The 20482-nt window shown below is 47.2% G+C and overlaps 1 protein-coding gene across 1 annotated transcript; it reads left to right on the forward strand.

Moving 5' to 3' along the window:
- Positions 1–361: 361 nt before the first annotated feature.
- On the forward strand, positions 362–5995 carry LOC141139040 (tripartite motif-containing protein 75-like). Its single transcript, XM_073624816.1, has 2 exons — positions 362–5141; positions 5402–5995. The coding sequence occupies exon 1, from the start codon at positions 560–562 to the stop codon at positions 2171–2173; it is 1614 nt and encodes a 537-aa protein (XP_073480917.1). The 5' UTR covers positions 362–559; the 3' UTR covers positions 2174–5141; positions 5402–5995.
- Positions 5996–20482: the final 14487 nt, after the last annotated feature.

Here is a 20482-nt window from a genome sequence, read left to right on the forward strand (position 1 = left end):
ATTGGAAGCATCTGCATTTTATATGTGATTTTAGGTGGTATTACCATTTTATAGATGTTGATTCTACCTGCCCAGGAAAGTTCTAGTTGTGCCTCTGTTTGGAATCCCTCCCTCTGACCCCCTCCCTCTAACACACATCTACATAGTTTCGTTTCTCTCTTCTTCTCTTCTATTCCATTAAATCCTCATCTGACTCCCTCCCTTTGAGACAAGTCTACTTAGTTTCATTTCTCTCATCTTCTCTTTTATTCCAGTATATCCTCCTCTGACTCCCTCCCTCTGATTCCCTCCCTCTGACACCCTCCTTCCGACTCCCTCCCTCTGACTCCCTCCCTCTGATTCCCTCCCTCTGACTCCCTCCTTCCGACTCCCTCCTTCCGACTCCCTCCCTCTGACTCCCTCCCTTTGAGAAACATCTACTTAGCTTCATTTCTCACTTCCTCTCTTCTATTCTTGGTAAATCCACCTCTGACCCCCTCCCTTTGACTCCCTCCCTCTGACTCCCTCCCTCTGACACACATTTACTTAGTTTTGTTCTTCTTTTCTGCTGCGGTCAGCGATGGCGTTCTCTGATGCAAGGAAGGAGCTGGACTGTTCCATCTGTCTGCACATTTATACCAATCCTGTGACTCTGAGATGTGGACACAACTTCTGCCAGGATTGTATAGAAGGTGTTCTGGATAGACAGGGGAGGTCTGGAATTTATTGCTGTCCTGAATGCAGAGAAGAATTCCAGGTGCGGCCTCAACTTAGCCGGAACATTACACTGCGCAACATAGTGGAGAGTTTCCGATCTACCGAGCCAGAGAAGAAGGAAGAGAAAAAGGAGAGCCAGATCTTCTGTACGCACTGTATTCACTCTCCTGTACCCGCTGTTAAATCTTGTCTGCATTGTGAAGCTTCTCTATGTGATGACCATCTGAGAATCCACAGTAAGTCATCCCAACATGTCCTATCTGACCTCACCACTCCCCAGAAGAACAAGAAATGCTCCATCCATGAGAAGATCCTGGAGTATTACTGCACTGAGGACTTGGCCTGTCTCTGTGGGTCCTGCAGGCTGCATGGAGACCATCAGGAACACCAGGTGGAGGCACTGGAGGAGGCCTTTGAAAAGAGGAAGGAGAATCTGAACAATGCTCTGCAGAAGTTGGTGAAAAAGAGAGAGGAGATGGAGGAAATCATCAAGAGTCTGCAGAAGTACAAAAGAAAAGTACAAGACAGAGCAGACGGTGTAACCAAGAGAATCGCCACCATATTCAGAGACATCAGGAGACAACTGGACATCCTGGAGAGAGGAGTTCTTAATAAGATATCCAGGCAGGTGGAGAAAGCCTCATTCCCAGCCACTGATTTAATTCAGGAGTTAGAGATAAAGAAGGAAGATCTGTCCAGGAAGATGCGTCACATCGAGGAGATATGTAACATGACGGATCCACTGACTTTCCTACAGGAATCGGACACGGGTGACGTGTGTGATGCTGAGGATGGAGATGAGAAGGACAAAAAGAAATGTGATAAACTCCTTCATGGTGAGGGGGATATGATTGAGACTGAGATCTTGTCATTATTACATACAGGATTATATGATATAGTAACAGGGGTAAATAAAGGGACAAACATACCAGAACCTGCAGAAATAACACTGGATGAAGACACGGCTCATAATAATGTATATCTTTTAGATAACAGAAAGACTGCACGCAGGATAACCAGAAACCTAAATCGCCCTCAATTACCAAGCAGATTTACAATATTACCTCAGGTCCTAAGCAGTCAGAGTTTCTCCTCAGGGCGGCATTACTGGGATGTGGATGTTGGGGGATCATCAGACTGGAGAGTCGGGATGTCTTACCCCAGTATAGACAAGGCACAATACTATGCAGACCTTGGAAATAATCCCGTGTCCTGGTGTCTGCAGAGGAACGCTAATCAGTTGTTAGTGAGGCATGGCTACAATTCTGCAACCACTTTAGCTGGTAATTTCTCAGTAACCAAACTCAGAATAAATCTGGATTACGAGGCCGGGCAGATCTCCTTTTTTGAATTAGGTATCCCGATCCGGCACCTACACACCTTCACCGCCACCGACACCTTCACTGAACCGATCCATGCTGCATTATATCTAGGTGAAGGTTGTATAAAGATATGTAGAGAGAATTGGGAGGTGTGACACATTTATCCCAAGACTGGCGACATCACTGGCATTCTGATTGGGGCACCTAGGGTCATATATAATCCGTACAGATGGACCATATGTGATCCCAGGTCCGCCTATTGTCCACCTTCTCCTACTGTAGATGCTGTGGTCACTCAGATTTCGGACAACAGCTCCCAGCATGTCTCAGAACATGGCTGCACAAGTCTTACCAAGCAGTGGGTTTATTAAAGGAAAACTACATTTTTTTTATTAAACGCATAGATAAGGCAACTGATATATAATCCATATAATAGTTTATTGGTATTAAAATTGAGTGGAGCACCTAGGGCTGCCTCTATCCAAAATCCCAACTGTCTTTTCCTTTAAGTTATGGCAACAGTATTGTGTTAATGAATAGAATTATACAGAGCTCTCATACTAATTATTTTTAACTTGCTCACTGCTTTTCCCAGAAGCTTGCACAGAGCTGGAGATTCAATGGCAGACAACCCCTGCAGTGTTTTACCATTAGTGCTCCTTCCCTGATGGGATAACTGCAATGAATTCTTTGTGCTGAAATGGGGGGTCGGGTATAGTGGGGATGAATATGGTTGACAGGCCCTTTCCATTACCACTCAACTTTTATAAAAGCCCAGCAGCCCCTTATCTATATCTACAGAACAGAAGCAGATAAGAATCTCAGATAACACTTCATAAAATGATTTTAATGTATAGAGATGACCTAGATGAGATCGTTCCCTATTCGAATGTCTATTCTTATATAAAGTGAACCTGCCGTTTCCCCATTCGGGACAAAGTGATAGGTTTTCTTATAACTTTTTCTGCTACAAAGGCCCCGTTCACATCTGAGCGATTTGGAATCGCAGGCAGAATCAGTATGATATTGTTCGTGTTTCCAGATTTCCGCTAAAATTGCGACAAAATGTGCAATATGCTTTGTGTGCCATTCATTCTTTGACGCCCCAAGCGTGATGCAATTTTGCCGCAGTTGATGCTAGAAAGATTTGCGTGAAAATCACAGCAAACCGCACGTGAAAAGACGCGCCTGGCTTAGTGCCAAATTTTGGTATCACTTCAAGTATGACTATAGTAATATATGACCATTATAGACCATTCTGTGACAGTGTATCATTATCATAAACATCCATATGCCACTATATTCCTCTTCTGATGTATGATTGTTATAATCTATTCTTTTCCAATGTATCATTATTATGAACAATTACTGCTCCGCTGGATCACTATTATAATCTATCACTATTAACTTCTTCAGCCCCAGAAGAATTTACCCCCCTTCCTGACCAGAGCACTTTTTGCGATTCGGCACTGCGTCGCTTTAACTGACAATTGCGCAGTCGTGCGACGTTGCACCCAAACAAAATCGACGTCCTTTTTTTCCCACAAATAGAGCTTTCTTTTGGTGGTATTTGATCACCTCTGCGGTTTTTATTTTTTGCGCAATAAACAAAAAAAGAGCGTCAATTTTGTAAAAAAAGCAAAATTTTTTACTTTTTGTTATAATAAATATCCCCCAAAAATGTATAAAAAAAATTTTTTTTCCTCAGTTTAGGCAGATATGTATTCTTCTACATATTTTTGGTAAAAAATTGCAATAAGCGTATATTGATTGGTTTGCGCAAAAGTTATAGCGTCTACAAAATAGGGGATAGATTTATGGCATTTTTATATTTTTTTTTTATTAGTAATAGTGGCGATCTGCTATTTTTATCGTGACTGCGACATTATGGCGGACACATCGTACACTTTTGACACTAATTTAGCACCATTGTCATTTATTCAGGGATCAGTGCTATAAAAATGCACTAATTACTGTGTAAATGACACTGGCAGGGAAGGGGTTAAACACTAGGGGGCAATCAAGGGGTTAAGTGTGTCCTAGGGAGTGATTCTAACTGTGCTGGGAGGTGGGGTACTACTCACATGACAGCGATCACTGCTCCCGATGACAGGGAGCAGTGGATCTCTGTCATATCACTAGGCAGAACAGGGAAATACCCTGTTTACATCTCCCCGTTCTGCCGCTCTGTGACACGATCACGTGACACCGGCGGACACAGAGTCCGCGGGTCCCGCGGGCAAGGTCACGGTGCCCACAATGCCGTGTCTTAAAGGGGATGTACCTGTACGCCCATTTGCGCAGCCGTGCCATTGTGCCGACGTATATCATCATGCGCTGGCCGGCAAGCGGTTAATAAGAACAGATATTCCAATGTATCACTATTATTATCACTAATCTATCGCTATTAATAGGAACAAGTATTACAATGTATCATTATTATTAACACTAATCTATCGCTTTTAATAGAAACAGATATTCCAATGTATCGCTATTATCATCGCTTTTCCAATATATCACTATTAATAAGAATAGGTATTCCCAGGGCTGGGACAAGGAGTTGGCAGAAGGGACATCTGCCCCAGGCACAGCACTCTACTATAGCGAGGGGGCGTTGTGTGGTGAACTCATTTTGGTTACAAGGCTGACATGAGGAGTGACAGTGGCATCACCACTCCTGTCAGCCCAGTTCTGGAAGCGGCAAGGAGAGGAAGAGAGAGCTGGGAGGAGGTGCGGGCTGTGCTCTCTCTCTCCCCATCCTCTCCTGTCAGTACAGCGATCCCATATTCAGAAGCTGGCAGAGGTGGTCACAGGAATTTAGGAGCTGCACTGGAAGCAGGGAGGAGGAGGAGAGAACCCCATTTTTGCTGACAAACACGCCAGTGCATGTGGTTGCAGGGCATTTGTCATGCTTGCCCATTCGCCAAAATGTGTCACGCTTGGCAGGCTGATTACTACAGGTATTTATTGCCATGGGCATGAAGCAAAGCACATGATCACAGCATGTAATGTAAATCCCCCATCCACTGCCTATTGCAGCTTAAGGGTGCGGGTGGGAGGAGGTAAAAATGCAGCTCAATCACACATTGTAGCGTTGGGTATGTAGTATTGGATTGTTCCAGTGTCCACCAGCGGGTGTCTCCCAGTACGAAAGCGAAAAGGGTGGCCCCTGGAAGTCGCACATCCAAGATGTCCTAGACAGGTGAAGAGAGTGACAACCTCAGCCTGGACTCCAACCAGGCCACGTCCCCAACGCGAAACCCCATGACTAAGCTCGGGGAGGGCGGAGTGAAACACGTTGGGGACGTGGCCTGGTTGGAGTCCAGGCTGAGGTTGTCACACTCTTCACCTCTCTAGGACATCTTGGATGTGTGACTTCCAAGGGCCACCCTTTTTTCTTTCGTACCCTTGCAGGAGCCAGGACGGGCTTCATCCCCCTGGCTATCAGCACTCCAAACAGCAGCTGTGGATGCACCATCTGCATACCCCCTTTTTTGCCTAACCTGAGCCGCACACACATCCTTTTTTTCGGGTCACAGGGTGTCTCCCAGTAGCCAGCAAATCTCCACCTGATGCTGGCTGCTGGGAAGGTATATAAACCCTCCTATGGCTTCCTTTACTAGCTCAGTGTTTTGCCTGTGTGTTATGTAACTGGTTTTTGATGTGCTGCTCCTGACCTTGATCCTGGTTCCTGCTGTGATCCTGTTCCAGTACCGAAATCTTGTACTCTGCTACTTCATATCTGCTCTCCCTGTTCCTGAACCCAGTTCTGGTCCTCTTGCTGATCCCTCTTCTTGCAGCTCCTGTCTTACCCTGTTTATCCGTGTCCCCCCTTTTGTATATATATGGTATTATAGTTGGGTATTGTGCCCCTTGGTTTACTGTTCATGTATATTGTCACTTTGCCTTGTATTGTTTTTGCTGGTGTTGGTTGGGTTTTACTTCATTATTAATAAATCTTCCTTTAATCATACAAAGTCTGGTTTCTTTTCCTTAAAGTGGGGTTCCACTCAAAAAAAAAAAAAAAAAACTACATGAAAAATCCTAAAAAAAACACAAAAAAACATTTGGATATTTTTTTTTTTTTACTCACCTCTAAATGCCTGTTGCTAGGGGGTCCCTCGTAGTCTGCCCCTTCCAGTGCCTGGGCTGGTGACATCACTTCCCCCTCGGAACAGGAAGGGCTCAGCTCTGCTCCCTCCCTCCTGTCAATCATCTGGGACCCATTACAGGTCCCAGGTGACTGAGCGGCCAATCACGGCACTCGGCGCCGCTCGCGCATGTGCAGTGGGTGCCAGACTGTGAAGCCACAGCCCGGCGCCCACAGTTGCAATGCCGGCGCCGCCGAACAGTGGGGGAGACGAGCGGGGCTTCCATCCCCCGCATCGCTGGACACAGGGACAGGTAAGTGTCCAATTAAAAGTCAACAGGTGCAGTATTTGTAGCTGCTGACTTTTAATTTTTTTTTTTTTTTTTTTGACTGGCCCTCCTCTTTAAGTACAGTTCCGCTGATCTGGTCAGCCCTACTATTGCCGGATCCCTGCACTCAGTATCCCAACACTCTGTAACCAGAGCAGTTAAAGTGGAGTTCCACCCACTTTTACAACTCTTCAGCATTCCTCACTAAACTGTGCACTGTAAACGAATTGGATATTTAAAAATGTTTTTTTCTCAGCACCTACTGTATATCTGCTGTATTCATTTTTAACTTCCTCCTTCCTGGCCGTGGCCCATCGCATCATTTCCTGTTTGCAATGCCTTCTGGGAAGGGGCAGCAACTTCCTCTGACACTGCCGTTGCTATGGAAACCTGACCTGAAACCTATTACACTGCTTGTGCTTCACTGAGCATGTGCGAGATCTGCAAGGATGAAATCCAGGAAGAAATACAGTCTGGCTTCAGATGCCCACACTTAAGATGGCCACGGCCTGCTGTAAGTTTATAAAATAACAAACTACTGCTATAAACTAACAAAACAGACCTTAGTTTACAGACTAACTTTACTAGAATACATTAAGCTTGTGTATTATAGGGGTATTTTTATTAAAAAAGTATAATTTCGGCCGGAACACCACTTTAACCACTTGCCGACCGGGCCATAGCCGAAAGACGGCTGCAGCGCGGTCGGCTAGTTCTGGGTGGACGTCTGTGGGACGTCCTCCCAGAATATTGCTCTCGCGCGCCCCCTGGGGCGCGCACCCGAGAACTTCCGTGACCGCCGGGTCCAGAGGACCCGGCGCATCACGGATCACGGTAAACGGCCGCTGATCGCGGCCGTTTACCATGTGATCGCTCCGTCAAATGACCGATCGGTACAGTGCGAGGGGAGAGGGGGAGGGTTCGGATGGCAGCACCGCTGTGGGCTGTATGTGTAGTGCCCACAGCGGTGCTCAGTGACAATTGCAGTCACATCCATCCATCCCTCCATGCTCAGCCATCCCTGCAATATACCTCGCAATACTCTGCATAATACCCCGCATACTCTGCATAATACCCCGCAATACTCTGCATTATACCCCGCAATACTCTGCATTATACCCCGCAATACTCTGCATAATACCCCGCAATACTCTGCATAATACCCCGCAATACTCTGCATAATACCCCGCAATACTCTGCATAATACCCTGCAATACTCTGCATAATACCCTGCAATACTCTGCATAATACTCTGCATAATACCCTGCAATACTCTGCATAATACCCTGCAATACTCTGCATAATACTCTGCATAATACCCTGCAATACTCTGCATAATACACAGCAATACTCTGCATAATACCCCGCAATACTCTGCATAATACCCCGCAATACTCTGCATAATACTCTGCATAATACCCTGCAATACTCTGCATAATACACAGCAATGCTCTGCATAATACACAGCAATACTCTGCATAATACACAGCAATACTCTGCATAATACCCCGCAATACTCTGCATTATACACGGCACTACTCTGCAATATACACGGCACTACTCTGCAATATACCCCACAATACTCGGCAATATGCCCAGCAATACTCTGCAATATACCCTGCACTACTCCGCAATACTCTGCAATACCCCACAATTTTTAACCAGTTCCCGCCCACAGTCATATGACATCCTTGACTTTGTGCGGGGATATCTGAATGATGGGTGCAGCTACAGGCATCCTTCAGATATCAGCTTTTTCAGACGGCGATTTCCTACACCATAAGAATGATCATAGTGGCTGTTCCACTGCCTGATCGTTCTTACGGGAGGCGAGAGGGGACGCCTCCTCCCTTCCCGCCACCCTCCGGTGCTTCTACCGACTCACCGCTACGATCGAAGCCAAGATCGTTTTTTTTTTTTTTTTTTTTTATTTCAGGCTTCCCAGCCTAGAGGTGAGATGTGAGGTCTTATTGACCCCATATGTCACTGTAAAGAGGACCTGTCATGCCATATTCCTATTACAAGGATGTTTACATTCCTTGTAATAGAAATAAAAGTGATCAAAAATTTTTTTGGGGGGAAAAAGTGTCAAACTAAAATAAATAAAGTAAAATAAACAATAAAAAAGAAAAAAAAAATGTTTAAAGCGCCCATGTCCGTGTGCTCGCATGCAGAAGCGAACACATACGTAAGTCCCGCCCACATATGAAAACAGTGTTCAAACCACACATGTGAGGTATCACTGCGAACGTTGGAGCGAGAACAATGATTTTGGCCCTAGACCTCCTCTGTAACTCAAAACATGTAACCAGTAAAAAATTTTAAAGCATCACCTATGGAGATTTTTAAGTAGCGACGTTTGGCGCCATTCCACGAGAGTGTGCAATTTTGAAGGGTGACATGTTAGGTATCTATTTACTCGGTGTAACTTCATCTTTCACATTATGCAAAAACATTGGGCTAACTTTACTGTTTTATTTTTTTTTAAAGCACAAAACTGTTTTTTTTCCAAAAAAAACGCGTTCGAAAAATTGCTGCGCAAATACCGTGCGAGATAAAAAGTTGCAATAACCGCCATTGTATTCTCTAGTGTCTTTGCTAAAAAAAATATATATATAATGTTTTGGAGTTCTATGTAATTTTCTAGCAAATAAATTATTATTTTTACATGTAGGAGAGAAATATAAGAATTGGCCTGGGTGCTCCAGAACGCCTGGAGGTGCTCCCTGCATGTTGGGCCTCTGTATGTGGCCACGCTGTGTAAAAGTCTCACATATGTGGTATCGCCATACTCGGGAGTAATAGCAGAATGTGTTTTGGGGTGTAATTTGTGGTATGCATATGCTGTGTGTGAGAAATAACCTTCTAATATGACAATTTTGTGAAAAAAAAAAAAGAAAAAAAAAATCTTGATTTTGCAAAGAATTGTGGGAAAAAATGACAATTTCAAAAAAACTCACCATGCATCTTTCTAAATACCTTGGAATGTCTTCTTTCCAAAAAGGGGTCATTTGGGGGGTATTTGTACTTTTCTGGCATGTTAGGGTCTCAAGAAATTAGATAGGCCGTCAGTACTTCAGGTGTGATCAATTTTCAGATATTGGCACCATAGCATTTGGACTCTCTAACATTCACAAAGACCAAATAATATACACCAAGTTGTACTTATTTTTACCAAAGATATGTAGCAGTATAAATTTTGGCCAAAATTTACGAAGAAAAATTACTAATTTGCTAAATTTTATAACAGAAACAAAAAAAAATTCTTTTTTTTACCAAATTTTCAGTCTTTTTTCTTTTATAGCGCAAAAAATAAAGAACCCAGCGGTGATTAAATACCACCAAAAGAAAGCTCTATTTGTGTGAAAAAAAGGACAAAAATTTTATATGGGTACAGTATTGTATGACTGAGTAATTGTCATTCAAAGTGTGAGAGCACCGAAAGCTGAAAATTGGTCTGGTTAGGAAGGGGGTTTAAGTGCCCAGTGGTCAAGTGGTTAAACCGATTATTTTTGCATTTATTTATTTTACAGGCTAGATTAAATCTCCATTCGCATTAACGCATCTCCAAAGTCGCACGATTTCCAGCGCAACTTTGACCCGACTTTACACTCTAAGTTGCATCAAAAGTCGCACCATAGTAGTGCAGGCACATTTTCAAAGTCGCACCAATTGAACTGGTGCCATTGAAAAGAATGGAGTGCGCCCTGTCATGCGACTTTTGATGTCCAAAGTCGCACGAAAAATCGCACAAGTGTGAATGGAGCCTAAATGTGTGCCGAGGACCCCATTTGCACAGCTGTGTATATCGCACCTTTGCTTTTTTTTAGCTAGTCAGAGTGGCTGCCATGTTTATGGTCATCTTCTGTTGTCAGTATAATTGCAACGGTGTGTTTTGGCTGTAAGCCCAGTTTATACAAACCTCTAAGGCAGGGCGAGGCAACCTCAGCACTCATGAGGCATTGCAAGACTGACAACTACAGGCATGACCCCCATAGGTAGAGGCTTGATGGGATTTGTAGCTTCACTACAGATGGAATGCTGAGGTTGCCTCGCCCTGTCTTAGAGGTTTATATAAACTGACCTTCCACACAGTTGCAGTCAGACCGATAACACAAGTGAGTATTACATGACAAAAAGCTCAGCAGCCGCTCTATCTGCTTGGAATTAGCAAAAAAGGCAAAGGTGCCATAATGGCCAGCAGTGGCATCGCTAGGGGGTGGCTTCTGGGGCCCACAGCCCCGAGTCTCTTACCCTAGGCAGGCACACATTAATCAGCCGTCAATCATCACCTATGGAGTATTTAAACCTTTCCTTCTTTTTTTGATCCGTATGATCAGAATTATGACCAATCAGATCGTAGGGTTATAACTATTACAAAGTGTCCCATAAAGGTTTCTTTACTATTCAAAAAAAAATTTTTTAAAAACTCGCTTTTTAACCACTTCAATACCAGGGCATTTTTACCCCCTACCTGCCCAGGACAATTTTCAGCTTTCAGCGTTGTCACACTTTGAATGACAATTACGCGGTCATACAACACTGTACACATACTAAATACTATATTTTCTTCCCACAAATAGAGCTTTCTTTTGGTGGTATTTGATCACCTCTGGTTTGTTTTATTTTTTACTAAACAAACTAAAAAAGGCAGACATTTTTGAAAAAAAAAAAAAGCGTTTCTTTGTTTCTGTTATAAAATCCTGTTTTCTCCTTCACTGACGGCACTGATGAGGGTGCACTAATGGGAACTGATGAGGCGGCACTGATGAGGTGGCACTAATATGTAGAATTGATGGGCACTGATATGCAGCACTGATGGGCACCGATATGCAGCACTGATGGGCACCAATAGGTGGCACTGATATGCAGCACTGATGAGGTGGCACTAATATGTAGAATTGATGGGCACTGATATGCAGCACTGATGGGCACCAATAGGTGGCACTGATATGCAGCACTGATGGGCACTAATAGGTGGCACTGATATGCAGCACTGATGAGGAGGCACTAATATGTAGAATTGATGGGCACTGATATGCAGCACTGATGGGCACCAATAGGTGGCACTGATATGCAGCACTGATGGGCACTAATAGGTGGCACTGATATGCAGCACTGATGAGGAGGCACTAATATGTAGAATTGATGGGCACTGATATGCAGCACTGATGGGCACCAATAGGTGGCACTGATATGCAGCACTGATGGGCACTAATAGGTGGCACTGATATGCAGCACTGATGGGCACTAATAGGTGGCACTGATATGCAGCACTGATGAGGAGGCACTAATATGTAGAATTGATGGGCACTGATAGGCAGCACTGATGGGCACTGATAGGCGGCACCGATAGGTGGCACTGATGGGCACTGGTAGGCGGTACTGATGGTCACTAACAGGTGGCACTGATAGGCAGCACTGATGAGGAGGTACTGACAGATATTACTGATGGGCACTGACTGGCACTTTGGGCAATGATTGGCGATTTGGGTGGGCACTGATTGGCATTGTGGTGGGCACCTCTGATGGGGGATGCGGCTCTCCCTGTCAGCGCGAACTGAGGAAAGCCGATTACCGGCATTTGCTGGTTCATGTTGCGATCAGCTGTGATTGGTCACAGCTGTTCACGTGTTAAAGAGCCTATGTCAGAGGCTCTTTACCACGATCTGAGGTGCGCCGTGTCAGATGTGACACATCACACCAGCGATCGCCCGCGCTGTGCGCCCCTGCTGGCACGCGCTGGCTTGTTATCCTGCTGGACGTTATATGACGCCCAGTCAGGGTAACTGAACCACTTCCCGGCCGTCATTCTGCTATAGGCCGGGCGGAATAGTGGTTAAGGGCCAGTTCACACCACATGCAGTGCATTGGGGTTTTTTTTTTTCTGCAGCAAAAACACATTGGAAAGTAGGCTATATGGTTTTCAGTGGCATAGTTCACACCAGTGTGTTCCAGTTCCAGTAAAAATAGTGGAACATGCTGCATTTTTTCTGCACTGGATTGTACTGGAACGCTTTAAAACGCATCAAAAATGCACCTAAATGCATCAAAAGTGGATTGGAACACACGTGTCCTTATTTAAGGTTAGGAAAAAAGACGGGGACAAAAATGCACCGGACTGCATTAAAAACGAGTTTTCAGAAAAGGATCTGGAACGCATTCGGACTGCGTTTCTATGGTGTGGATTGTCCTTACCGCATTCCAGTCCAGTACAGAAAAAATGCAGCATGTTCTACTTTTTTTTACTGGAATTTTTTTTTTTTACACTGGTGTGAACTATGCCATTGAAAACCACATAACCTTCTTTCTATGCATTTTGGATGCAGAAAAAAAAATGCACTGGAATGCATGTGGTGTAAACTGGCCCTAAGACTGCTGATCATTGATGCAGTGTATTGTTCTACTGGTGGTGACTCATGATTCTTTAATTGTTTCAGTGTGCTGTGTTCTAACTGAGACTCATATGATTCTGTGATTTAGTAACTGTTCTGGAGATTCATATGATTCTTTGACTAAGTAACTGTTCTGGAGACTCATATGATTCTTTGACTCAGTAACTTTTCTGGAAACTCATACGATTCTGTGACTCAGTAACTGTTCTAGAGACTCATACGATTCTGTGACTCAGTAACTGTTCTGGAGACTCATATTATTCTTTGACTCAGTAACTGTTCTGGAGACTCATATGATTCTTTGACTCAGTAACTGTTCTGGAAACTCATACGATTCTGTGACTCAGTAACTGTTCTAGAGACTCATACGATTCTGTGACTCAGTAACTGTTCTGGAGACTCATATTATTCTTTGACTCAGTAACTGTTCTGGAGACTCATATTATTCTTTGACTCAGTAACTGTTATGGAGACTCATATGATTCTTTGACTCAGTAACTGTTCTGGAGACTCATATGATTCTTTGACTCAGTAACTTTTCTGGAAACTCATACGATTCTGTGACTCAGTAACTGTTCTAGAGACTCATACGATTCTGTGACTCAGTAACTGTTCTGGAGACTCATATTATTCTTTGACTCAGTAACTGTTCTGGAGACTCATATGATTCTTTGACTCAGTAACTGTTCTGGAGACTCATATGATTCTTTGACTCAGTAACTGTTCTGGAGACTCATATGATTCTTTGACTCAGTAACTGTTCTGGAGACTCATACGATTCTGTGACTCAGTAACTGTTCTAGAGACTCATACGATTCTGTGACTCAGTAACTGTTCTGGAGACTCATATGATTCTTTGACTCAGTAACTGTTCTGGAGACTCATATGATTCTTTGACTCACTGACTGTTCTGGAGACTCATATGATTCTGTGACTCTGTAACTGTTCCTTTTAAGGCTGTTGGGCGGAAGTGACGTTTGACGTCGCTCTGGTCCTCCAAGGGCATAGAGTCGAGTGAGGGCAATCCTTCCCCCACACGACTTCCAGTCCTATAGGGGAAAGGATTGGATCGTCTCTGCCGCTTCCAACGGCTCCAGTAAGCGGCGGAGACGCCCGGGACACAGGGGGGTGTTCACCTCTCCCGCCGCCCATAAAAGTGATCTTGCGGCGAATCCGTCGCAGAGACCACTTTTATCTCAAAGCGGCCCTTCCGCAGTTTAAAAAAATACCGGGGTTATGGCAGCTATCTGCTGCCATAACAACGGTATGTAATGTCAAAGTACCAACGAATATCAGCGGCGGGCGGTCAGGAAGTGGTTAAACGCCACACAATGCAATGCACACATTTGCAGTATGCTGTTGAGGAGTTTTAGGGGTTAGAAACTTGCTGTTATGTGTGTGCATCCAGCCGCAGTCTCTATAAGTAATGGTAATAGTAATGGTATTGTTCACTTCAAACTCCACCTTATTTCAGTTGAGCTCTTTAGGTATTAGATGTGATCTCAGCTTAATTTCTCCACATCTGATACAGGGCCGGTGCCTACCACTAGGAGAAAAAGGCAGCCGCCTAGGGCGCAGCCACAGCCACTGGTTTTCATGGAGAGTCCCGGTTTGGTGGCGGCGGGAGAGGGGCAGCAAACAGCGGAGTCCTCGGGGTGCGGGCATCTCCACCCGGCGAGAGGGTGGCCCCGGAGACGGAGGCCGCGAGGAAGGCGAACAGCGAGGGCAGAGAAAAGAGCAAGCAGCAGTGGGTGCAGCATCCACTTCATGGGAGCGCCTTCCAGAGCCTGGATTCCTTCTCCAACCACCTCTCTGCTCCAACATCAGCAGTGAGCGCAGCCTGGAGGACAGGCTGACTGGGGGGCCTGGAGGACAGGCTGACTGGGGGGCCTGGAGGACAGGCTGACTGGGGGGGCCTGGAGGACCGGCTGACTGGGGGGGCCTGGAGGACAGGGACAGGCGGGAGGCACAGACAGCCAGGAATCCGCTGGAAGGAGCAGAGAACCCCCGGATCAAGAAGGAGAACAGGCCCTGCCTGCTGCTGGCCATAAATGTCCTACTGCTGGCATGGAAGGTACCGGGCATCATATACACCTACCTGCAGGCAGAGACTGGGCCAGAGGACAAAGGAGAGACTGCAGACAGGGACAGGGCTAAGGGTCTCTCTGTCATCTCCCCCCTCACCCCCTCTCTTTTGCTCTCACCCCCTCTTTCTATCTTACCCCCCTCTCTCTCACACCCCCCATCTCTCTCTTACCCCCTCTCTCTCACACCCCCGTCTCTCTCCCCCTCCTTCTCTCTCACCCCCTTTCTCTCTCCCTCAGCCCCCTCTCTCTCCCACCCCCTTCTTTCTCCCTCTCTCCTCCTCTCACCCTCCTTCTCTCTCTCACCCCCCCCTCTCCCCACCTCCCTCTCACCCTCTCTCTCTCACCCCCTTCTTTTTCTCTACCCATCTTCCTGCCTCTCTTTCCCCCTCTGCCCGCCTCTCTCTCACCCCCTTCTCTCTCTCTCCCCTTTCTCTCTCACCCCCTTCTCTCTTTCTCCCCCTTCTCTCTCTCTCCCCTTTCTCTCTCACCCCCTTCTCTCGCTCTCCCCCTTCTCTCTCTCTCTCCTCCTTCTCTCTCTCTCTCCCCCTTCTCTCTCTATCTCTCCCCTTCTCTCTCCCCCTCTCTCTCCCCTTTCTCTCTCACCCCCTTCTCTCTCTCTCCCCTTTCTCTCTCACCCCCTTCTCTCTTTCTCCCCCTTCTCTCTCTCTCCCCTTTCTCTCTCACCCCCTTCTCTCGCTCTCCCCCTTCTCTCTCTCTCTCCTCCTTCTCTCTCTCTCTCCCCCTTCTCTCTCTATCTCTCCCCTTCTCTCTCCCCCTCTCTCTCCCCTTTCTCTCTCACCCCCTTCTCTCTCTCTCCCCTTTCTCTCTCACCCCCTTCTCTCTCTCTCCCCCTCTCTCTCTCTCTCTCTCTCTCTCTCTCCCCATTCTCTCTATCTCTCCCCTTCTCTCTCCCCCCTCTCTCTCCCCTTTCTCTCTCACCCCCTTCTCTCTCTCCCCTTTCTCTCTCACCCCCTTCTCTCTCTCTCTCTCCCTTTTCTCTCTCTCTCCCCCTTCTCTCTCTATCTCTTCCCTTCTCTCTCCCCCTCTCTCTCCCCTTTCTCTCTTACCCCCTTCTCTCTCTCTCCCCTTTTTCTCTCACCCCCTTCTCTCTCTCTCCCCTTCTCTCTCTCTCTCTCCCCCCTCTCTCTCTCTCAGCCCTCTCTGTCTCTCTCATACCCCCGTCTCTCCCATCTCTCTCTTACCCCCTTCTCTCTCTCACCCCCTCTTTCCCTCACCTCCTTCTCTCTCTCACCCCCCTCTTTTCCTCACCTCCTTCTCTCTCTCACCCCCTCTCCCCCCTCTCTCTCTCTCACCCCCGCTCTCTCTTTCCCCTCCCTCTCTCTTTCTCACCCCCTCTCTCATACCGCCCATCTCTCACCCCCTCTCTCATACCCCCCCATCTCATACTCCCCATCTCTCTCTTACCCCCGTCTCTCTCCCCCTCCCTGTCCCCCCCTCTCTCTCCCCCTCACCCCCCTCTCTCTCTCTATCCCTCACCCACTCTCTCTCCCCCTCTCTCTCTCTATCCCTCACCCCCTCTCTCTCTCACTCCCTCTCCCTCTCTCCTATATATACAGAATGGTTTTGGGTGGAGTATTTTTTTTTTCTATAACCCATGAAAATGGTTGTTATCTTATGCACATTCTACACCTATTGTTAGTCATCTATGATTAAGTATTGTTTGTAGTGTGAAATGCGTCAGTTTGTCTGTCCGTTCTGCTGTGGCATGTATTTTTGATCCTGCATTTTGAATAAAATTCCTGCATTTTGAATTTTTGGAGTGCGGCAGTCCAGAACTATTTTCTATCTATTGTTAGTCATATTGTAGAGTGCATTGTGATAGCACAGGGTTGCAACACCTATATTTTTATAGGTTTACCACATCTTTCAGCGCTGAACTATATTACATACAGTATCTCACAAAAGTGAGTACACCCCTCACATTTTTGTAAATATCTTATTATATCTTTTCATGTGACAACACTGAAGAAATGACACTTTGCTACAATGTAAAGTAGTGAGTGTACAGCTTGTATAACAGTGTAAATTTGCTGTCCCCTCAAAATAACTCAACACACAGCCATTAATATCTAAACTGCTGACAACAAAAGTGAGTACACCCCTAAGTGAAAATGTCCAAATTGGGCCCAAAGTGTCAATATTTTGTGTGGCCACCATTATTTTCCAGCACTGCCTTAACCCTCTTGGGCATGGAGTTCACCAGAGCTTCTCAGGTTGCCACTGGAGTCCTCTTCCACTCCTCCATGACAACATCACAGAGCTGGTGAATGTTAGAGACCTTGCGCTCCTCCACCTTCCATTTGAGGATGCCCCACAGATGCTCAATAGGGTTTAGGTCTGGAGACATGCTTGGCCAGTCCATCACCTTTACCTTCAGCTTCTTTAGCAAGGCAGTGGTCATCTTGGAGGTGTGTCTGTGTAAGGTACCAGTGGTAGGTAATGTCCGAAGTGGAGCTTGTATGCTGAGGATTCAGATGAAAACGTAGTCAGGTCAGGCAAAACGGTACAAAATCGAAATCCAAAAATTGGTCAGGCAGGAGGAGGTCATATGTGAGCTGGCGAGGAAGGACCAAATCAGCAGGCTGGAGAGTGGTCAAGAATTCAGGCAGAGGTTCAATACACAGTAGTCAAAATCACAGAGCTATCAATTCACCCAAGGAACAAGTTCAAACAAACAGGCACTTAGTAACAGGAAGTGCTGCTATTTATGGCTGCTTAAAGTGGAGGGCCACCCTGAAAAAAAAAAATCACCAAAAATCCTAAAAAAAATTTGAAAAAAATTTGAAAAAAAAACAAAAAACTAAACTTACCTAAACCCTTGCTGATAGGCAGTCTTCCTAATATGCCTCTTCCTATTCCGTGGTGAGTTCTTCTCATCGGTGAGCGGCCCCGTTGTCTTCTGGGAACTGTGTGTGTTCCCAGAACACCACGGGGCCATTCACAGAACGGAGCGCTGCGCCGCTCGCGCATGCGCAGTAGGAAACTGGCAGTGAAGCCGCAAGGCTCCACTGCCTGTTTCCCTTTGCTAGGATGGCGGTGCCGGGACCTGAGAGCCGAGGGACGGGTCGGCCTCGGGCGGCCGACATCGCGGGCACCCAGGACAGGTAAGTACTTATTTAAAGTCAGCAGCTACAGTGTTAGTAGACTTTTTTTTTTTTTTTAGGATGGAATCCCGCTTTAATTGTATATTGTCTGCAGCTGGCAGCAGGTGGGGCTAGTGAGTCCAAGGCAATGCATCAAGCTGGAAGAACATTGCAATAACTCCAGGGCTCCTCTGTGGCACAACAGGTAAGACTGCAGCTGTGGGACCAGGAACATCCGGGTTCAAAGACACCCAGGTACATGACAGTTTGGGGTCGTTATCATGTTGGAATACTGCCCTGCGGCCCAGTCTCTGAAGGGAGGGGATCATGCTCTGCTTCAGTATGTCACAGTACATGTTGGCATTCATGGTTCCCTCAATGAACTGTAGCTCCCCAATGCCGGTGTTCCGTCAAGAAGTGCCCCCCATCGAATAGTGCCTGGGATGTCCTGCGCATGCACCTTACGGAACAGCACAACAGTTGATTTGCCAATCAGCTGGGCTGACATAACCAGGGCACATGCACACATCATAAGAGGTTTCTCTCGATTTCTCACAATTTAAACCTATAGAAGCAGCAAGGAAGACCGTAGTTCTCAGATTGTGCATTGCTGCTGCTGGAGGATGGCTAGTGGCTGTGTTGAAGAGCTGGTTTTGTCTGTGTTGCAACCCGCCCTGTCACACAGGCAAAACCGGCCGTTCAACACAGCAAACCCACCCTGCAACACAGACAAAACCGGACCATCAGCACACTGTAGAGCCGCCCCGCAACAGCGAGGCACAATGTGAGAGAACTACGGTCTCCCCTCGCTGTTTGTATAGGTTTTAATTGTGCCCATGAAATGGTAGCTCCCATCGAGAGATGCCTCCTATGATGTGTGCTTGTGCCCTGGTCATGTCACTCCAGCTGATCTGCAAATCAGCTGAAGTGCGGCTCCGTCCTGCGCATGCGTGGGCACTATTCGACGGGGGGGGGCACTTCTTGACAGAACACCGGCAGCACTCATGCAGCCCCAGACCATGACACTCCCACCACTATTCTTGACTGTATGCCAGACACACTTGTCTCACCTGGTTGCTGCCCATCTGAACCAAATAAGAACCATCTGAACTAAATAAGTTTATCTTGGTCTCATCAGACCACAGGACATGGTTCCAGCAATCCATGTCCTTAGTCTGCTTGTCTTCAGCAAACTCTTTGCGGGCTTTCTTGTGCATCATCTTTAGAAGAGGCTTCCTTCTGGGATGACAGCCATGCAGACCAATTTGATGCAGTGTGCGGCGTATGGTCTGAGAACTGACAGGCTGACCCCCCACCCCTTCAATCTCTGCAGCAATGCTGGCAGCACTCATATGTCTATTTCCCAAAGACAACCTCTGGATATGACGCTGAGCATGCGCACGCAACTTCTTTGGTCGACCATGGAGAGGCCTGTTCTGAGTGGAACCTGTTCTGTTAAACCGCTGCATGGTCTTGGCCACTGTGCTGCAGCCAGGCCCAGACTGGGACAAAAAAATAGGCCGGGGCATTTTGGATTGAGCAGCCCACGACATGTTAACTGGCCCCTTCCCCACTCTCCACCCTGACAGATTCCCTGAGAGAGGGGAGGGGGAAACCCAGCGGAGGTGTGGGGGGGGTGAGGTGGGACCAGAAAAGAGTATGGGGGGATGGAGAGCACAGGGAAGTACCTTGAGAACATGGGGTGGGGCGAGAGCACAGGGAGGAAGAGAAGAGCACAAGGGGCAGCGGAGAGCATGGGGGAGGTGGAGAACACAGGAAGGGCGGCGGAGAGCATGGGGGGAGGTGGAGAGCACAGGAAGGGCGCCGGAGAGCACGGGGGGAGGTGGAGAACACAGGAAGGGCGGCGGAGAGCATGGGGGGAGGTGAAGAGCACAGGAAGGGCGCCGGAGAGCACGGGTGGAAGGTGAAGAGCACAGGATGGGCGGCGGAGAGCATGGGGGGAGATGGAGAACACAGGAAGGGCGGCGGAGAGCATGGGGGGAAGGTGGAGAGCACGGGGGGGGAGGTGGAGAGCACAGGAAGGGCGCCGGAGAGCACGGGGGGAGGTGAAGAGCACAGGATGGGCGGCGGAGAGCATGGAGGGAGATGGAGAGCACAGGGAGGGCGGTGGAGAGCATTGGGGGATGTGAAGAGTGCATGGGGGGCAGGTGGAGAGCACAGGGGGGCTGGTGGAGAGCATGGGGGGGATGTGAAGAGCACATGGGGGAAGGTGGAGAGCACAGGGAGGTCAGCGGAGAGAGCATTGGGGGAGGTGGAGAGCACAGGGAGGGTGGCGGAGAGCATGGGGGGAGATGGTGAGCACAGGGAGGGCGGCGGAGAGCATGGGGGGAGATGGAGAGCACAGGGAGGGTGGTGGAGAGCATGGGGGGATGTGAAGAGCGCATGGGGGGTGGAGAGCACAGGGGGGCTGGTGGAGAGCATGGGGGGGATGTGAATAG

Source organism: Aquarana catesbeiana, linkage group LG04 (genome assembly GCF_042186555.1).
Source record: "Aquarana catesbeiana isolate 2022-GZ linkage group LG04, ASM4218655v1, whole genome shotgun sequence".
NCBI lineage: Eukaryota > Metazoa > Chordata > Amphibia > Anura > Ranidae > Aquarana > Aquarana catesbeiana.

Excerpts from the sequence above, each read along its gene's own strand:
- LOC141139040 (XM_073624816.1), top strand. The coding sequence starts at position 560 with ATGGCGTTCTCTGATGCAAGGAAGGAGCTGGACTGTTCCATCTGTCTG.